The sequence below is a fragment of the Parasteatoda tepidariorum genome, chromosome 4 (assembly GCF_982258835.1).
Source record: "Parasteatoda tepidariorum strain Cologne lab strain chromosome 4, Ptep-v5.0, whole genome shotgun sequence".
Taxonomy (NCBI): Eukaryota; Metazoa; Arthropoda; class Arachnida; order Araneae; family Theridiidae; genus Parasteatoda; species Parasteatoda tepidariorum.
Genome location: NC_141758.1, coordinates 7434820 through 7449011, shown reverse-complemented (window position 1 = coordinate 7449011; position 14192 = coordinate 7434820). Strand labels below are relative to the sequence as shown.

The window sequence follows — 14192 nt, the reverse complement described above, 5'->3', positions numbered from 1 at the left end:
CTAGTACACAAGACCACGCATCATCCAAACATGAACAAGCACTTAACCCTGTTTTTAGGGCTTTAATGTAAATACACAAGAACACTAAAGTATTATGAAATTTTCATTTTAATCAGCAAATGAAGAAAAATATGAAAATACACGCATATATTTTAAAATTCTTTAAAAAAAAAAAAGGGAAGTAAAAGAACATTAGTGGTCATAATTAATATTCACGAGAGAAAAATACAAACGGTATCAAAATATAATGAATCGATGCTTAGGAACGCAACATTGAAAATATTGAAACCAGTTTGATTGCCAGATGAAATAAAAAGAATGAGAAATGTGATTATTATAAGCACCACGAAATTTCATCACGATAAATTAAAAAATTAAAATAAGCTGTAATACTTAGAGTTAAGTTACTCTTTGTTACTTCAGACAGTCAAACTGGTTTTGATGTTTTCAGACCTGATTCCTTAGTTGATTCCCTAATCGGTAATTCCTAATTAATACACTTTTTAAAACTTTTTTTCGCAATATTCTAAAAATATATATTAAGAGTAGTAATTATGCAATATCTTATGTATTTAATAATGAGAAATTTTTCGAATTCATATTAAAAGTGTATAATGTAACTTTTATTCATAATTTTTTGCTAGAACAAAGTATGTAATCAATGTGTTATTTTAATTTCTCTTCCCTGACCCTCTTTTGCCATTCATGGAGAAGAGTTTTAGTAGAAATTTCTATACTGCAAACTTTAATTAGTGTAATTATAGTTAATTAAAATATAAGAAAACTAACCGTCATTAGCATTACATAAAGAGGAAAAACACGAAAACTTCCCAGGGTTAGCCAGCATGCCATCTATATGAATATATCTCCCAGATAACCATAATTTTCTGTATTTTTGTATTTAATAAAATTTTGTAAAGTAAACTTGTCTCAATCTGTTGTTATGTTGTAAGTTTTAATGAAAACCAATAAATGCCTTTTCTTTCAAAAATTTCGTTATCGTACTTTTTTATAAATTAATTTCGATTATTTTGATAAATCTTTATATTAATTACAGTGAGCAGTCTCACAAATCTATGTACTAAAATGTAAAATAACATAGAATTGTTTTATTTTGTTATTTTTAATGATCCATCGAAATGATCTATTAGAAAAATAAATTTAAACTGTCACTTCAGCTTATTAGTCGAAAATGTTATAATTTATTTTTACGACAGAAATGATGCTATTTTTTATGAATCCTCAAAACTGAAATGAAAGAGTTACATCAATTTTCTTATAATATTACTTCTACGTTTAGAAAATTATAAAGCTTATCAAAGATAGTTTTTAAGGAATTTCTTAGAAATAAGTTATACTTTTGTAAGTTATTTATTTGTCCTTTTATTTACGACATTTACAAATAAAATGCGTTCATTACCCACTTTTACCATCATTCTTTGTTATTAGGGTTATAATAATTTTAAGTTAAAGGCCTAAAATTAAAAATGAAGTTCCTTTATTAAAGTAATCACAAGATATTACTTGATAAAAATTATTTGATAAAATATAAATACCTTTTAACAAGCAAAAGCTGATAAATAAAATATTTTCGCTTTTTAATAAGTTATGTTTTCCTTTATTCCTTTAAAATAAACTTCATATAAAACTGCGCTTTCAAAATGTGCAGTTTAATAAATTTATACTAAATAACTGCTTTAGATCAATAAGGAATTTCTTTTGTATTATTGTTAAATAATATCTTTGGCGATAAGTTTTTAAAGTAACTATAACTGAGTAGAAATAATGTAAGTAAAAATGATGAATATGAGTTTGTGGGTGAAGTTTTAAATGTATCCGAGCTAAATTATTTGAATAAGTTAAGTGATATAATCGGAATTTAGATCTGTCTTAATATGATTTAAAATTTTGTGATAATTAAATCGAATAATTTTCAATTTTGATGTTTCAATTTGTTTGTGACAAATAACAAATAACCCCGGTGTTTATTTGTTAAGAATCAAATCAAAATAATAAACAATTCAAGATATAATTAGAAAAAGTGCATGTTAAATAAAATGATAAAACTATTTTGAAAATAAATAAAGTCGTTTTAGAGTTAAAAAAAATATTTTTTAAGTTTATCTTTGAAAGAGAAAAAGCATAATATAAGATGAAGAGTGAGTTTCTTCTGATATCTTTTGAAAGCTAGTTGACCCCCGCAGGTTGCAATTCCCCTTCAGTGACAGTGATTAGTTTCGGGTTACTTAACACACGCACCCCCACAAAAAATGTAGGGGAGACAGTGAAACGGGTTTTGGAGGTGCAATATATTTCGTCCCTTTTCGAACCTATCCTTACTGAAGGTTGGAATTGAAATGAAAAGGCCTCCTTAGGTATTCTTTGGCCAAGCCTCAAACAAAGAATTCTCTTGGATTTCTAGGACAGCATATTGCATATATATGTTAACTTTTTCAACACATGAAACTTCCTTGGCAATTTTTTCGGTCATTCTGTCTGGTAACTTTGTCTTAGACACTTATGCTAAAAGTGCTTAGTTTTAGATTTTCCTTCTTGTTTAATGAAGCATTTTATTTAAAATTTCTTTTTATATTTTCTTTCTGATTAATTTTTATTTGTTAATTTCGTCCGTTAATTTTTAATTTGTATTGTGTAATTCTGTTACTGCAAATATAATGTGATCTTTTATTGGCTATAAGAAGAACTTGAATAAAAAATATTGGAGGTAAGCGAATATTTGTATTAAATCAATATCTCCGCATATATGTAACATTTATAATACTTTTATATTTCCGCATATATTCAACATTTAAACTGTACAACAAATAGATTTATTTAGTAAATTTGATTATTCATGCATAATTTTATTTTTAATTCCCAATCTTTGTTCTTATTTAATGATTATGAAATCGGACTTAAAAATTTTTGAAATTTTAAACTGAAAATTGAAACAACTTTATTATAATTCAGTCAGAATTGAAATATCTATATTACATTTAATTTTATAATAAAACACAAAAATTTCATAAATGAATAGCTGAGAGTAATTAATCATTCAAACTATCTTAGTATAAATGTGTAAGTGTAACTTAAAGTCTAACTATTTTTTAGAAAATGAAAAATACTTTCAATTACTAATAACTTTCCTTTCTTGGGATCTTATTGCGAGGGAAGTTACTTATGATATTGACAAATTTTTAACGATAACACGACTTCATTGCATTATCAAAAGTGGCGATATATGTGACAGTTTTATAAAATTAAAACAAATGTCAACAAACCTTTAAATTATCATAAAAATTACTGAAGTTGTTAATTAAAAAAACACTATTCAGTACTTTTTATGAATGATTAGAATCAGCTCAAATGGTTCTTTTTTTTTTTATCAACTTAATTTCATATATATTTATAGCAGAGTCGAGACCCCTTTTTCTTTAGCTATTATATGCATAGACCTTGTGAAGGAATCTTTAAAAAAAATATACGCCAACTGAAATTTAGTAAATAATAAATATTTTATCCTAACGCAACAGATTAACAGGAAACCTTTACATCCACTTATTAAATAATATCAGTTTAAATTACAAAATATCAGAATAGTATCGAAGAGTTCTAATCTGTAAAGAAAAAAATTATTAAGTAATAATAAATTTTTCGTATTAATGCATTTTTCATAATAATAAATTTTTCGTAATAATAAATTCAACGTAATTCATAAATTTTCTGTATAATTAAGTTGTGACAACACTTTCTGAACTAATGTTTATTTTTATATTTAGTGATTATACATGCAGTAATATACATGCAGTAATAATCATTATTCTTCGTCTTGCGTGCAAAAAAAATTAGTAATTTTTAGCTGATGAGCAATCCTTAGCATCAGATATGGAAGCACTTCCTGACTCTCAGATAATTTTTCCTGAATTTCTGTTATTCCGCTTTTTAAACCTGTCTAACCTGCCATTCGAGCACATAAAATTAGTCTCATAAAATGCCTGCTAAATGCTTGTTAACTATTGTACATTGCTCTCTATGAGGTATTAATTAGAGTTCTTTTAATAAACGAGTTTTAGAAAAAAGAAATATAGTTAAAAAAAGAAATATAGTAACAAAAGTTAATAATTAAAAAAAATTCATTTGTGTGGCATTTCCTGAAAATTACCCATGAATTCTACTTCGTAAAGAATTCATTTTTTAAAATATATTATTTTGCCTGCTTAATTTGCGGTGAACAGATGAATTTTTATTGATATTTTATACGGAGTTTTTGACAATGACGGTGGTTTTGTTTTAATGTTCTTTTTATTTGAATTTCGCTTATCTCCCAACCGAAGGGAAGCGATCGACGACATTTATGGCTTGTCTTTATTTTGATCTTCATTTAGATCACTGGTTGTGATTTTTAGCTTTTAAATGAAGCTTACAGTGAAAACTTCTGTATTAGATTATTTTATCAAAACCAAAAAGAGTTTACTTGTATGTATGTAACTGGTTTAATTAAATTGCATCTAATTAATAAATTCCTCAATCACAAAACACCCCCCCATGAAAAAACTATACCTACGTGCTTGACTGAGCTTGTTACGATATTTCGAAAGCAGTAACGTTGAGCAAAAATTGTTAAAGTTGAAGAATTGTCTTACAAAAATACTAAATCGTTTTTAATATGCATGCTTGGGGTAGGGGTGGCCTGGTTGGTAGGGCAATGGGCACAAGTTTGTGAGAACTGGAGTTCGAATTCAGTCGGTCGAAGAATCCCCGTGTATTTAATGGTGATTCGTGCAAGATTAAATCTGTCGGGGTCACAAAGTCCCCCAAGTTTCCGTAACAAATAAACACCTCCGGGGGGTACTGATCCAGGAGCTCCCTTGTCTTCTGGATTGGTATCAAAATTACAAGGACAAAGAGTTGAACATTGGTAGTCGTAAACCCAGAATCGGGTCGGCTCCTTAACGACTGTTATAAAATAAAATATATATACGTAATTAAAATTTTGTTTTAAAATAATTTTGCTTTTAGAATTTTTTTTCCAGAAACATAAATTTTAATATTTTCTAAATGCTAATAGCATCTACTGCTACAGAAATAAGTTGAAACTTATGACAATCTTACCAGTAAGTCTTTTTAATGAAGTACTTTAAAATCAATGTTACACTCCAACAATTTGTTTAGTTTAATGTAGGTTATTGTATTATTAATATAGGTATTGTTTTAGAATTCTTCACTTTCAAAGTAAACATGGGAAACATTAAGGAATATGACTCTAACTTTCATTTAAAATAAATTATGGCCAGGAGTATTTTAATTTTATGAATCAATGATCAAATTACGTTTTCCCTTGAACGCCTTTAGAATCGAAAATCCACACTCTAATCAATGCATTTTGACCAGAAATAGGTTGATGTTCAAGAATGATGTTATACGTTACTGTGTCAACGTTTTTCTATTTATACTTGTGATTTAGATCTTTTTTTCTTTAAAAAAAATTTCACGGAATTCAGACAATTTAAATTACTATTTTCTCAACGAAATTTTAATTACAAAAATTTCTAGTATAAAAAAAAAGAAGTTTCTTTTATCGCTGATTACTTTTTGAATCCCAATCATCACTATTGAGGAACGCAGGACTCATAGCAACAATTCAAAGAAATTTAATTCAAAGATAATTCTCATAGAACAATTCAAAGATAATTCAAAGAAAACAGAAATTTTTTGAAACTTGATTATTATATACTCTTCCAAGTTTCATAAGACAATAGTTTTCAACAAATTTTGTTGTTTTTCAATCCACCTTCCTAATTAACGATTAGGCAGTTTTGACAACGTCTTTTTTTTTTTTTCTTCCCCGATTTAATATGATTTTGTGATCCCTTATACATATTTTACTGCATTTTCGACACGCAGCACATAAATATATTAAGGGCGATTGTTGCGTGAAACCCTGAATAGCGTACATAACAAACTCTTAAACTTTCAAACGAAATGCTAATTTAAACCATAATAAAATAAAGTTAGTGAATAAGAAAAAAATAATAATTGAAAAAATTAATGATTTGAGTTGTTTGTAAAAAAAAAAAAAAAAAAAAAAAAAAAATTACACACGTATATGCGTAAAGGAAATTTACAAACAACCATATATCTTAAGTAGGCAACTATTTACTATCTTATTAGTTTTATACTGAAACTCTTGTAAATAATATAACTATTAAAAATAAAACAAAATTTATAAAAAATTAATCAGGCAAGTTTCTGTGGCTGGAAGTTCTGGTTCTGTGTTCCACGCTGGAAATCATTATAAAAGTTTCGGATGAAGTCCAATCTGAAATGTTTCGCGAATATTTACGGAAAAGGCCAAAAGGGATAGAAAGTTTACAACTTAAATAAAAAGTTGTTTATCACCATTTAAAAAATGTTTATACTACAGTTTTAGAAAATGCATGAGGAGCTCATTTATTTGCCATTCACATGTTTTAACGCAGTAAAAAATAAGCCAATCATTTAAAAATAAATAGGGCATATTGATTTTGTAAAAAAAATCAATAAAAATTTATTATTTCCTATTCATTTTTCATGCGATTATTTAGTTTTTAATATTTAAAGGGAAACTGAATAATGAAACAATTCCGAAGCAGATAAATGTTTCGCTTCTGTCAGTCGTTAAAGATATCCTCGAAGTTAATTGTTTGGGAGACCCGTATCTTTCGTTTTCCCGTATGTATCGCATTGTTTTAAAGGTCCCGTCACAAATTCAGATAATGATAATAATTCCCGTTTAGATCAATTTTGAAACTAGCAGATTCCCACATCTATCGTTCACAAATTCTACCATGAATGAAAAAAAAAGTTAATTTATTTTGCGAGGAAAAACAATTGCAACTGATGCTAAAGAAAATGTTGATTTGTTACAGTTTCGGTAAAACACCTCTAACAACAGGTATGATGTTTATGCATCATTTGAAAAATGTTGAAACTTGTGAAATCAGTTCAAGAAATGGTTACAGAAGCTGAAGAAGGGCATAGGGATACCAATGAAGACCGAACTTAACACAATCAATCAAAGCAAATATTTGCAGAACGCCAGCAGATCACTAAAGTCAAGCATCACTGGCTGCGGCCAGCGTGCGGGTGGGTGACCACTTGGATCAGTTTGCGTAGGGACCGAGGGTGTGCAGTATTGGTCCTCGCTAAAACTGTTCTACAGTAAAGTGCTCGACTTTATCGTTGGACTACCGAAGAGGATGGGCCATTCCCTCCGCACAGGATCAAAATTGCGATGCCGTGTCTTCGGATCATCCTCAGGGAGGTTTCCCAGTCCGTCGCCAATAGCCCATTGTGCAGCTCTAGTGCGACGTAAATTAACTACAACAACGAAGCCTTTAAAACACTTATTGCATTCACACAAACTTTCAGAAAATGAACAGCATTGTATAACAAATGCGAAACGAGTACACAAGCCGAGTTTCGAATGCTCAGATGCGATTTTTTTACAAATTCTCTAGTTATGAGCTATTTTAGCTGAGAAATACAAAACGCAGAAATAGACAACCAAAAACGCAAACAATCAATTAATCAACCGTAAAAAAACTTGCTGTTTACCCTGTATTGGTTTTGAGTTCCTGCAAGTTTTTGGTTTTCAACCTTTGTTTTGAAACTATTTGCTTTATAGTTTCAAATTATGAAATAAACATATCAAATTGTTTTAAAATAAGACGACTATTATTCACCTATCATTTTCTGTAATTTTTTTTATTATCTGAAATTATGTTATCGTTCATATGATACAGAAATTACGAACACTGCTACTTTTTTTCAAAAAGTTTTCAAGTATTTTCTGAGAAAGAATGTAATAATTATGCCTTTAAAATGAAATTCATCATGGAATGTTTTTACATGGTTAGACTTTTAAAACTATTTTATATTTTCAATCTTCAAACAATAACAAAACATATGTTAAATGCTCTTGTTTAAGGCGTAAGCTTAGTTCGATAAGAAAATATTGAGGCTTATATTTCTTTCTTTAGAAATTATTTCTATAATTGAAAATTTATTAACCTTTTTTATATGTTTATCCTCTCATCAGTTTTCCTGGCATGAATCTGTATGGATAACTTTTTATTTATTTATAATGTTTTTTTCTTGAATATTTTGTTAAATAATACAAAGTGAAGTTTGACAATAATATAAGACCTCAATCACTTCATATTTCAAACGATTTCTCACCAGAATCGAGCAAAACAACAAATCATAGCAATATTGAATTGCACTTACGTTTACTATTTGTTTTGATAAAGCAAAAATGAGTTATTCTGGAAATATCAAAGATAATCAACCAGAAAGGATTGATATCATTTTTGTTTTTGTATTTAAAACACTAGAAATTTTCTACTTGCATTATAAGTAAGGTATTTTTTGAAAAATGTATCACATCTCATAATCTTGAAAAAATAATATTGTAGCCATAATCATTGTGATTATCTCATGAAAACATGCTCCAAATTTGTTGCATACGTTTATTTATGGGATATATCTGTATAGGTACCTGTTTGTGTCAACTGCAATCGCAAAAAGTTAATTAATTATAAACTTTCAAAATATTTTAGCGAAATATAGACTTGTCTGGAAGTGGTTACGACTTAAAACATTTTAGTTGTCCTCCACTTTCTTTTAAGAAGTTTTGTTGCATGGCCACTGCCTGGAAATTGCAGAGGTTTCGCGATTAATTTTAAGTAGGTACCAATAAGAAAAAATTTGCTTATATATTCAATGTACCAATCTTAAACTTATCATTAAATGTAATTGCTTATTTAGTAAACTTCCATCATCGCTAAAAATTTTCTGTACACCTTTGAAAGTGATGCACTTTGCATAATTTAATTTTAAGTCTAATAAAACTATTTTTACTTTTTTAATCTACTTGAAAATTGCAGTTTTTAATTTTTTGTTATTTTTTATGCATTAGTCTTTTAATTGTCAATCTGATTTTTGTTGCATTGAGATTTTTGCACAGCTCTTTAACAGTTAAAGCGTTGATATAAAATAGCTTTTTTAACTTGGTTAAAATAAATGCATTGCATTTATTAAAAAAATATATATATATTATACAAACCTTTACTTGTAATGTTTGGAGTTACTTACTTGTAATGTAACATGGTAATTTTAGAATCTTGAAATGTATTTCATCCCTTAATACAGTACAGAACCCGTTATCCGGAAATCAGAAAACCGGAAAACCAAAAAATCGGAACGAAATTCAATAAATTTTCCCTGCCGAAATTCAATAACGAAATTCAATAAATTTTATAAGGAAAAAATTTTTTTTTCCTTATAAAATTTTAGGATTTTTCTTTCTTTTTTGAAAGATGTTTACCATACCATCATTTTAGAAATAATCATTACTATATTACTTCGTTTTTTCTTCTTTTTAAGATTATTTCCAAATATTTTTTATTTTTTTTTAGTTGGGTTTAACACTAAAAAAAACGGCTTTTTGTAGCGATTCAAAAAAACCGGAAAAATCAGTTATCCAGAATAGCGTTGGTCCTGATCATTCCGGATAATCGGTTCCCTACTGTATAATCTTTTATTCAATTGCAAATGGTTGTTTTAAAATTTTCATTTTTATGTTTCAAATTTTTGCTTAAATAAAATATATTTATATATTATTTAAAGACCATTTTGGTTAGTTTATTAGATGATAATTTTTTCCCCTTTACATAATTTGACAATTAAAATTAAATTTGTAGTCTAACTACAATCTTTTAAATAATCTTTTTATTTCATTTTATTAGTAATTGTAAATATTATTTTAAAATTTCAGATTGTATCTGCATTTGCTGCTGTATCTTTGATCACACACATATTGGGTTATTTAATTCCAACTATAGCCTTCATTTACAGTTCTTTATGTCTCTCTATCAAGTTTCTTATTTTTCTGGGTGCTGCTTTAATTGGGATACTGACTGGATTAGATTTGGATCCTTATGTACCAAAGAGAATAAAGAGGCAGCCAAATGATCTTATTGTTTCGAAAACTAAGGTGGGTAAATAACTGTGTTGAAAAGGTGTCTGCAATACAACTCTTTTTAATTTCTTTTCACTATTTGAGAAACTACCTTGTAAAAAGATAAGGACTGCTCATTCTTAAATATCACAGTTCAGGCAGAAGAATTTAGATATTAAAATACTCTATATGTGTCAGTAACTTCTGTTTCCTGTAAAAGTAGATAGTACGAAAAATGCATGAAATATATATCAAAAATAGATAAATAAATAGATAAATTAAAATAATATATTCCATTTCTGTCTGTAGCTTTGGTGGTTTTTAAAGTAGAATACCTTTTAACATAGTATTCTTTTTATTATTTTGGTAATGAACTGTCAAAGATTAACATCAAGTTTTAATTTTTAATCATTATTTGTTGAAAAAAATGTAACCTTATTCAATTGATAACTAATAAATATTATGAAGTATATTATATTTATATGAAAAGTGAAATGTAGTATTTTTCTTCCAAAGATGAAATTTTTACATTGAGCAGTTTCTTAGTACTGTTTCAAGATAGGTAAGCTGTAGAATTTTTTCCTCATAATATCAGTGGTTGGCAAAATTTAAATCACTTGATTTTTTTTTTAAAAAGTCATTCATTGAAATCAACTGTTTCTTTTTTTAATGTCACTGATTTAAATTAAAAATGTTTTCTAAAGTTTGATATCTTTGACATTCAAGACTATAATTTAGAGCCATTCATCAAATATTTGTTTCTGACAAATTAAATGTAAAATTTATTTTTTATTATCTAATTTATTAGGAGATATATTATAAAAACTTTTTTTATGGGGGTATATTTTAGCCAAACTTATTGCATTTTTAATTCACAGCCTAACAAGTACAAAATAACAAGTTGACTAAGCAAATTTATTACCAGGGATTTAGTTTGATGGGAACTGAATTCTTTAATTTTTTATTTTTGATAGGGTAATTTTTCTTAGTCATTTCCTTTTCAAAAAATGCAATTAAAAAAAGGATTAAATGCACTTATAATCTATTAGTTTAGTTAAAGGGTAATGCATAGTAAGATCATTTTTGAAAAGAAATTGTTGAGTTCATAATGAGATTAATTAAATAATAATGCTAAGTTCATATTTTTTCTTTATTTCAATCGTAGTTTATGATGTAATTAACTTCCAATCATAGAGCTAGAATGGAAATAGTGCAAACCCAATGTTATATTACCCATCTCTCTTTGACCCAAACTTCCAAGTCTCTTCTGTTGCATGCTCTACCTCTTCATCCGCAATGTTGGCGGAGAAAGTAGGGCATTGTGTGGCAATTGAGATCAATTTTCTTTTCTAATACATTTGCATTTTGTACTTATAAAGGCAATGAATGAAAGACAATTTTTGCATTCTTTTTAAACATAATTAATAAAAATTGTTCCCACTTTCCAGCTCTGTTCTTCATTCACCATAAACAAAATTTTAAATTGACCATATTAGTGTTTATTTTTTAATAATTTACAAATTAATGTAAATAATGATGCATCAAAAATATACAGATCAGTTTATATTTAAGAAATTTAAGTAAAAATGTTTAATTTATTATTTTACATTATTTTAAACATGAAATTTTAATAAGGTAACAATATTGCTTTTATTAAATTTCAGGCATTCTAAAATGTAAGGGTTTTAACTGAGTTAAAAGTAGCTAAATATTAGTTTTTTAATTGTTTTAACTTGGCAAATTTGTTTACTGGCAATTATTTTTTTATCTTTAATTATTGTTACAGAAAAGTTCCGTCACAGACGAACAACTAAGCAAACATGGTATATATATTTTGGTTTAAGGGTATGGGGGAATTTTATTGAATTTTTTCTGAGAATGCCCCTATTAGCCTTGAAAGGGCTCTTAACTATAATTTTTCTTTCACAAAACTGTGTTATTTAATTTATATATTGTTTCATGTTATAGTTTGTAGCAATTTTTTCTATTGAATTTATATAATATTTAGAAATATTTTTAATTTATATGAATGTTTTTTTTTTATTAGGAGCGACTTGCAGATTTGAAATTTCCACCTGGAAAAATTAAAACTACTCCATTAGTCTCTCGAAATGTCGATGACGTCATCGAGGAACTGATATCACTGTTATTTCGTGACTATATTTCAAGCTGGTACTCATATGTTGTGAAACACCCTAGTTTATTTTGCAAACAATTAAAGTAAATATTGATTATTCATTATCAGTAATTTTTAGTAGGGATGTACCAGGTACCCGGCAATTACCCAGTACACGGCAAGCTAAACCAGAGATTTATTACCCTGGTCCAGCTAACAAATTTAAGTGCCGTATATTCAAATCTTGATTCTAGTTTTCTTTATTCAGTACCAGCAGACTGATTTCACCTGATATCCTATGTCAGGTAGCACTGTTTTATGTAAATTTAAATTAATTAAATTAATGTTATATCCTGATAAAAATTTAGTTTAATACCTGGAACTGATTGTCTAATAAATGCAATTTTTGCTGGATACACAGAACTGGATTAGTGGAATTTTTTTTTGCCTGTTACTCAAAACCAGGTGGGTATAGGATTCAGTTCTTGCCGGGTTACCAGACTTAAATTTTTGGGGTTCAGTACATCCCTAATTTTTATTTTGTCATTAATTCTGTAAGTTGACTCAGAATATTAATTTTGTCATCTGAATATTAATTGTTACTTTTTTGCCAAGGTCTTTCTTTAAGTATCTTTGACATGCAAGTCTTTTTCTTTCTTTGCCAGGTGGCTCGCAACTTTTGCAAGATTAGATTTATTTGTTCCAGAACGTTTCAGAGTTCACTGATAATTATGCTAATGACCAAATATATTTACCAAAAATCCTCTCTGTAGGTCCTAGTGTTAAGAAAGTTCTAAAGAAAAATATATGTTGCAATGACATGTAGATTTAAATTTCATGGTAAATGGTTAATTACTTTTCAGAATTATTTTTTTCGTAAAAAACAAATTTCATTTAAAAAATTCAAACTGCAATTTTAAAATTGCTTTTATATTCCTATTATTTCAAGTTGTACTACAAGAAATTAAGAAAAATTTTGTTCTTTATTTTCAGAGATCCTATCAGACAAATGTTATTTACATTTAGAGATCGTTGTCAAAAAATTTCTGAAATTGAATTGATTACCAGTGATATTGTTAACATCCTAACCGACCACATGCAACGTATCAGATTTTCTGTGGTCAAGTGAGTAATATATTATTTTTCATGATTTTAAACTTTTTTAGTCAATCAATATGACTGTAACACCATCTGCATGTTTCAAATACTCGGTTTTTTATTGGGGTATTAATTCATTTTAGCTATCCAAATGTAACTGATGTTTCTATTGAGTTAGGCTCATGAGATGTTACAGATATTTCTGTTGATTTAAGTTCACCAGATGCAACAGATATTTCAATTGAGTTAAACTCACTAGATTCATCATGTGTTTTTTTTAAAAATATTTTTTTACCACAAAGAATCTTCATAAATTTTTACTTTTAATTGTTGTGTAGGATGTAAATAAAATCTTTAATTAAAATTTTTTAAAAAATGAAGTTAAAACCTAACCATCATAAGTGAGTAAATGAGCGGCTCAGCCTGATAGTAAACAAACCATTGTATTTGTTTTGATAAAATTAAATTTTTAAGTTCTTTCCTTCAAATTAAATCATTGATTGTCTATTAAGGATGTTTTAATCTTTAACTATATTATGCCAGGTAAATATATATTTTAGTGTAAATCTACATGATAGTCCATTTAGTAATGTTACACTAAAGAAAATCATTTTTTTTCAGTATTTATTGTTTTTTATCTCATAAAAAAATTTCCCTAAACACAACTAAAATAGTTTAATAGAATTGATAAAGTTGTTTTTCGTGATAAAAATTTATATGTGTTTTTTAAAATGGGAACTGTCCCAATTTTTTATGCAAATAAAAATTTAAAAACTTTTGTTTTGTTTGCAAAGATATTGTTTTAAAAAAATTCACTGTGGTTATTTCTTATCCAAATAAAACAATTTTTTAAAAAAAATAATTTTTTTTTTATTTTTTAGTTGATTTCTTGTATATAAGAAAATCAGCACATTATAACTTTTTTGATTTCTTTGAAAAATAAAATTGCAATTTCAGGCAAAACATCTAGTTCTTAAT

General features: G+C 27.3%; 1 protein-coding gene across 5 annotated transcripts in view; it reads left to right on the top strand.

The window, feature by feature from the left end:
• Positions 1-14192, top strand: part of snz (sorting nexin snazarus) — a 52182-nt gene that overhangs the window by 4471 nt on the left and 33519 nt on the right. For 2 of the 5 annotated variants that reach the window (XM_087160577.1, XM_087160576.1), the window contains exons 2-4: positions 9818-10036; positions 12048-12220; positions 13110-13241. In XM_087160577.1, coding sequence (XP_087016703.1) covers positions 13126-13241 — 116 coding nt within the window. In that variant the 5' untranslated portion in view covers positions 9818-10036; positions 12048-12220; positions 13110-13125. Of the gene's footprint in view, positions 1-7553; positions 8727-9817; positions 10037-12047; positions 12221-13109; positions 13242-14192 lie in introns of those variants that run through there. The other 3 variants (XM_071181942.2, XM_087160574.1, XM_087160575.1) reach the window with 3 other exon arrangements.